At 37.8% G+C, this 7,014-nt stretch overlaps 1 protein-coding gene across 1 annotated transcript in view; it reads right to left on the bottom strand.

Moving 5' to 3' along the window:
- XRCC4 (X-ray repair cross complementing 4) overlaps positions 1-7,014 on the bottom strand; it is a 187,350-nt gene that overhangs the window by 101,077 nt on the left and 79,259 nt on the right. Inside the window, 1 exon segment of the mRNA XM_026866720.1 lies at positions 5,254-5,420. Coding sequence (XP_026722521.1) covers positions 5,254-5,420 — 167 coding nt within the window.

Here is a 7,014-nt window from a genome sequence, read left to right as displayed (position 1 = left end):
ATGTAGAGGATGTTATGCTCTCTTATCAATGCTTTTCCTCCAAATTAGCCTTAGCATCATTGCAAAAGTGTTTCTTCAGGAATCTCTTGGGGGTTTATAGTCTATTTACATCATTATATATATATTATTTACATCATTGCATATGTAGTGTGTGTATATATATATATATATATATATATATATATATATATATAAAAATGTTTTTGCAATGTTATTAATTAATATGTTCAGACTAAAATATTCTTCAGGTTTTTAAAGGCAAAATGTACACCGTTAGGTAGGTCAATGTTAATAAAATGAAGACAATGGAAACATCAAATTAAGAATATGGATGTATACTGTCTCATAAGCAAAGCAAAACTGGAATATAAGCAATCATGAGCACAATAAATGATGTGACTTATAGTGAATGCGATACTGTATTTACTTCTTGTATTTTGTAACTTATTAGTCCTTCGGTTGAACCACAAACATTTTAATAGCTGTGTTTGTAAAAAGCAAATAAACATCTTGATAATCTGACTGATCATGGTAACTACAGCATTACAGCAAACAGTCATAGCTTATAAATATTATTTTCACCAACTTGTGCAAGGTTGGTAAAAAGTTTAGAAGGATTCTTTGTTATTAAACCTGAACACATAACAGATTTTAAAAAATATTGATTTACAAGGTACAAAATTTCAACAGACTTCCTATGTATATAACGATTATTTTTTGCATAGATCAAAACCATATATGTTGTAAGAAGAAAGACAATAGAAAAATAATCTCGTAAAGTAATAAGCCTACAGTGCAATGCTTTAGGGATATGCTTGATAGTTGATAAATAATTCATCTAATTTAAATGCAAATAGCAGAACATCATTACCATATAGATCAGTTCAATAATTCCTAAATGAAAGATCATATGTACTAATCAACTACCAGGAGACTTTCCACCTACAAAAGTTAACTGTTTAGTGGGGAGCAAATAGGCAACTCACAACGAATCATGAACCCTAATACAGGCTCCAGAAGTGCCTTGGCCAACTCATGGAAGAAGAAAGGTAAGGATGGGAATTGCCTTCCACTTTTCAAGTAGAATTCAGCATTAGAAAAGAAAAAACAAACAAACAAACAAAAAAACCCCAGCTGTTGGGTAAATTCCCATTTACATGCTTGAAAGTAATTATGTCTGTACACATAAAAATGGAAAACAAGGCTTTTGTGTAACACATAGTAATCCTGTCTGTGTCAAATCCTACAGAAAAATCCTTTCCCCCACACAGAACAATACTAACTAAAGGAAGTGCTTACTACTGTGCCTTTAGTTTGCCAATGGACTGCTTTGTGTCAGAGCAGCTGAGGCTGGTTTACATAGTTACACTGAGACATTTTGCCGACTTGGCCAGAAAAGCTTCATATAAGATAACTTAAGTGAGGCCCTTGAATTTTGCAGACATCCAGTGATGAAAACCCCCATAAATGTAAACTCTCGATGAGGTAAAGTTGATGCTGTCTGGACATCAATAAGCACAGTGTAGGAACCTACTGCAAGAACAGTCTGTTTTTTTCAGCCTCTGGAACAAAATATTAGCATCTCAAAATATACATACAGACTATATGCATAGGTTAGAATACTAACTCTTCCCTGCAGGCAAAATCAATTAGTAGGATGCTAATCTTATGATTATTATCATTTACATGAACACCTTTTTTGATTTTTTCCTGTTGTTTTCAGTAACACTTATGCAAATACATTCTCCAGACATTACTGTGACATTCATTTGGTGTAACATTCAATCAGCGTAAAATAGTATTACATTAATGCTGTATTTGCAAGTTACGACCCTTTAGAAATATACTCTTATACGGTGTGTGATGATACTCAGGAATGGATTAGTAAAAATCAACAGTCCTCTGCTGCTTGGGAACATGGACACGTTAATTACACAGAACATATGCGTGTGTGTGAGGTAACTCTGCACAGTCTTTAGGATTCACTGAGGCATGCATTACCTGAATTACCTGACCACTAAGCAAAGCTGGCTGGGTTTCATTCCAATCCCTCATCAGTTACAAATACAAACTGTAATTGTGATTTGTCCACATGCTTGTGCCTGTATGTGATTTGTCTCACTAAATTACCAACTCCCTAGGCCAAATAAGGAACCTGCTCATCTGAAAGACAACTTTCAGGTACAGGGAAAATAAATGATAATGGCTAGATCAGTGCAAGTCTTATTTGCATGTGCCTTCCAATTTTTATATTCTTAGATCTCTCTGTTACGTAAGTGAAATTCTTTTATGTCAACACGCCCAAGTTGACAACCACCAGAGAGCTTGCACAGCCTACTGAAAGCAGCTAGTATTAGGAATGGTTATGATTAGTAATTGAAAAAATACAGTAAATGTCCAGTTCCTAAGTGCTGCCTAAAGGTAGGGCAATCACACATGCTTCACAGACGTTAATGTTGAACTATGTAACTTAACAGAATTTATAGATTTTCCACACTCCAATACAAGCAAAGAAAAGTTCATCATCTCTGCTATTTATCCTTGTCCTCAGTGCTCTAAAATAATTACTGGTCTTATGACACCACTCTAGTACATTTCACCCTTCCCCCAAGATTGGCAATGGTATTGAATCTTGATGAGCTAATGCTGAAGAGTCAGTTTCAAGCAGCAGACTACCTAGCCTGCATTTTTATAAGCTGTTTGTAGTTTAAATATACTGTCACTGTAGTTGACCACAACATAAATTAGCAGTTATTTTGATTTGGGCTTGTCTACACTAATTTTAGATATTTGATACAAAATACATACCACACCCAAATCAGAAATTTAATTTGTGTTTTATTGGCCAAGGAATTATTTTGCTACAGATTAGTATTACTTTACATTTACCATCTTAATTATCCACATGAAATTTAAAAAAAAAAAGAGCTATTCTGCTCTGATATTTTAACTCATCCATCCCTGAGGTGTGCAAACACACACACACACACACACACACACACACACACACACACGCCCTCAGGCACCCACTTGCAGCATTTTCAGAATAATCCTTTTAAAAAATTTCATAGCCTATTTGGATCTTGCCAGATAGTGTCTTAGCAATTTTTATGTTTTTAGATCAAATGCTGAATGGTCTAGCTAGCCAGTAACTCTCATATTGATGTTTCCTATGTATTATTTCCTAAAAGCAGGGAAATGTTCAGCCTACACTTAGGTCATCACAATAAGTAAGACAATGAAAACTAAGGTAGTTACAGCATCACCAAGAAACAGTCTTAACACCACACAGCTTAGACTAGAGTGCATCAGTAATTTAAGAGTTTGATCATGCAGGGGATTTCTCTTCAAAGGTGTTTTTGGCCTGCTCCTGCCTTTCACCTTTACATCTACCTGGACTGCAGAGGGAAGCCGCAGGAGTCATTCCTGTACCTGGCGCAGGGCTGCCAGCAGAAAGCTGTTTTCAGCTGAGCAGATTATCTCATGCACATCGGGCTTGTATTCAGCCTACAGATTGCTCACTTGGCAGATTTAGCCTCCTGAATGAAATCTGCTTGCCGTTTTACAGACTAAATGGAAAGCAGAAGTAGTTTACATCTCAAGACACCCCAGAGATTTATGGGGTAAAGTTCTGGAGCTCACAAAACTTTCACGATGGTCAAGAAAATTAGAGAAATGGAAATGGGATGATTGAATTATTCCATCCAGTGCCTCGCGCTTAAAAAGAATAAACACGTCTCTTGCAAGTCTGCATGCTATGTTTTAATTCTAATGAGGTCCTGAAGAGAGAGTCTTTAAGCAAAGGGAACTGCAGGGGCTGAAACTGGAGCTGATGTGCCTTAGCTCCAGGCAATGAGGGAGTACAATTCTCCACATCACGTGCTTTATATTTGATGCTTTACCACTCAACACCGCGAGTGATACAGAATGTGAAGTATGAAATCCTGTCTACTGAACAAAGACAGGCGAAGCTTTTGTTCAGCTCCAAGAAACTCACAACACTAGATCCAGAATTCGGAGCCAAAAGAGCAAAGAGAGACAGTGGGGTAGACCAGGCTGTAGCCAAAAGAATTAAAAAAACAAACAAATTAACAAACAAACAAACAACAACAACAACAAAAAAAACCCACCAAAAAACAACACTGTTTGGATGAAAATAATTTTTATTCTCCACTTAGCGGACATGGCCAAAGTTTGGTGACCATAAAACTTTCAATATTTATTTTGAAAAATCATGTTTTGGCTATTCAAAACATAAACATACTAAAGAAAGCTACCAGCTTTCGAAGCTTGATACACTGATTCTGAGAGCAAAGGTGGCCAGGCTACTGTGATTTCTTTTTTTTTTTCTTTGGGGTCACTCTTTAAAAGTGCCACACCACCATGGAAATTGATACAAGCACTAATGCCTATTACACATTAGCGTGTAATGCAGTACAGCATACTGGTTATACAATACGCTATTGTTCAACAAACTGTTAAGCAGTAAAACACTACTTAGGAAGGCCATAGCTTGTCAAGGAGGTTGTCAGGAGAAACTGTTACTCATTTTAATGAGAGGGAAACAAAACTAACTCCTCCCAAAAGTCAGCTCTCTTTTTCAAGGTAAATTAACACCAATTAGCTACATTCTTTCATCAATCTTCTTAAATGTGTTTTTTCAAATAAACCTATAGAAAAACAAGATAAATCTCTGACTTGTATGTGCTAAGCATTATATTACTTAACTATAGAGTGCAGTGGCACACAATCTAGATCATAAATGAAATGAGAGTTATAAAAATCACTTGAAAAAATAACGGTACTTCTTCCTGCAACAACTCACTTGTTTCCCAGTTCTGTCATCTTTGACAATGTAAATATTAAAGAAATGGCAACTTATTTCCCACTCAAAAATGTAAATAATTTGAACCGCTACTCCTAAGAATTATATGAAATAACAGAAAGGAAAAGGCTTCGTGAAGAAAGTGGAGAAGTTTCTACAGAAAAGAGCTGGTTGTTTTTGTTTTTTTTACTTCATAAACCTAAAACCAGCTTTAATTGTGAAGTCTGCAATACCAGCCATGTTTCACACAGGAAGGAGATCCACAATTACATGGATTGTAGATAACTGGGCTCAAAATACTTGTCGAGAGAAGACAAATTTCTGTTCTTTCTGTACAGGATTTCAAAAGTGCTCATCAGTAGAGCCAGCGCTGACAGCATATTTGTGAGTTTATCAAGTATCACCAGTGAACACACTTTTAAACTTACCGCTTCTCCACGTCACTCCAGTCACTGAAAAGCCTTTCATTTTCTTTTTGCAGGTGCTCATTTTTTGCTTGCAGTCTTCCCAGGCAGTCCAGACAGTAACCAATCAGTTCCTTAACCACCTCCGCCGGACTTGAAACTGCCTGCAGCTTTAGAGATCCAAGTCTAAACTAGAATACAAGGAAAGAATGAGTTACTTCATCAGTACTACAAAAATCACAAAACCTCGCTCCAATAAATTTGAATACATAATAAAATAAGCATAAGAAATATTTTACAGTCCTCCAGTTTGAAGGGATATAATAAATTTGTCACAAGAAGAATTATGTAATATGTAGATTAAATCTACACACCAATTATTTACGCAGATAATACATCTTAATATAATTACTTATAATTCAATGGGCACAGGACATGAGCACTGACATTTTCTAACGTGCAGGAAAACAAGATGCCACGCAGAAAGTGTAATATGATATAGCCACAGCCTGCTCTTGTACAGGTCAGAGGAGGTTAGTAGTATAAAGGTGCAACCTCAGGTTTTATATAAAAGGCATTTTTGATGTAATGAAGAACCACAGGAACTCAAAACCTAATGTTATTGCTAAGATGTTCTTGCCATCTGCCCAATTCTGGTACCCACAGCAGCAATACAACTACATAAACATTACTGATAAAACAAATTAACATTAGTTACCTTTGATTTAAAGTAGCACTATAAATGTCCCTCTATAATGCTTCCATGCACCTGATGGATAAAAACTAGTCCACAAGTTTTTTCCCCTCACGGCTCGGACAGCAACTTCTTAATTGTAAAAGGATTCCTTCAATTAAATAGGTAGCCTTAATAATTCAATGAGATTAAAGGGCAGGATGTATAATGAATAGTTGTATTTCTTCAGTAATGAGGATGTTATACAGGGTATACAAGAAGTCTGAAGAGATTTGTTCTGCCTGGTCTGGCAGAAACAACAGAAAACTGTTGTTTCTGTTATGTTAAATGCTCTATTACCCATATTTTCAACTGGAATACATGGCAGTAAAACACATTGGAGGGAAGGGACATGCCATCCTAAGGGACCTGGACAGGCTGGGGAGATGGGATGTGCAAACCTCATGAAGTTCAACAAGACCAACTGCAAGGTCCTGAGCAATTTCAAGCACAAATCCAAGCTTGGTGATGAATGCATTGAGAGCAGCCCTCAGGAGAAGGACTTGGGAGTATTAGTGGATGGAAAACTGATTATGAGCCAGCAATGTGTGCTCACAGTCCAGAAAGCCAACCGTGTGCTGGGCTGCACCCAGAGCAGTGTGGGCAGCGGGGCAGGGGGGGATTCTCCCCCTGTATTTCTGCTCTTGTGAGACCCCACTGCAGTGCTGGGTCCAGCTCTGGGGGCACCAACATCAGAAGGACACAGATCTGCTTGAGCAGGGCCAGACGAGGCCACAAAGATGCTCAGGGGGTTGGAGCACCCCCTGTGAGGACAGGCTGAGAGAGTTGCGGGGTTCAGCTGGAGAACAGAAGGCTCCGGAGAGACCTTAGAGCAGCTTCCCAGGATTTAAAAGGGCTACAGGAAAGCAGGGGAGGGACTCTTGATCGGGGGGTGTAGGGATAGAATAAGAGGTAACAGTTTTCAGATGAAAGAAAGCAGATTTACTTTAGATGAAAGGAAGAAAATCTTCCCTGTGAGGCCCTGGCACAGGTTTCCTGGAGAAGTTGTGGCTGCCCCCTCCCTGGAAGGGTTCAAGGCCAGGTTGGACGGG

This window comes from Athene cunicularia (genome assembly GCF_003259725.1).
Source record: "Athene cunicularia isolate RWA chromosome Z unlocalized genomic scaffold, athCun1 chrZ_part3, whole genome shotgun sequence".
NCBI lineage: Eukaryota > Metazoa > Chordata > Aves > Strigiformes > Strigidae > Athene > Athene cunicularia.
Note: the sequence above shows the minus strand (reverse complement) of the source record. Positions and strands in the feature narration are given on the sequence as shown.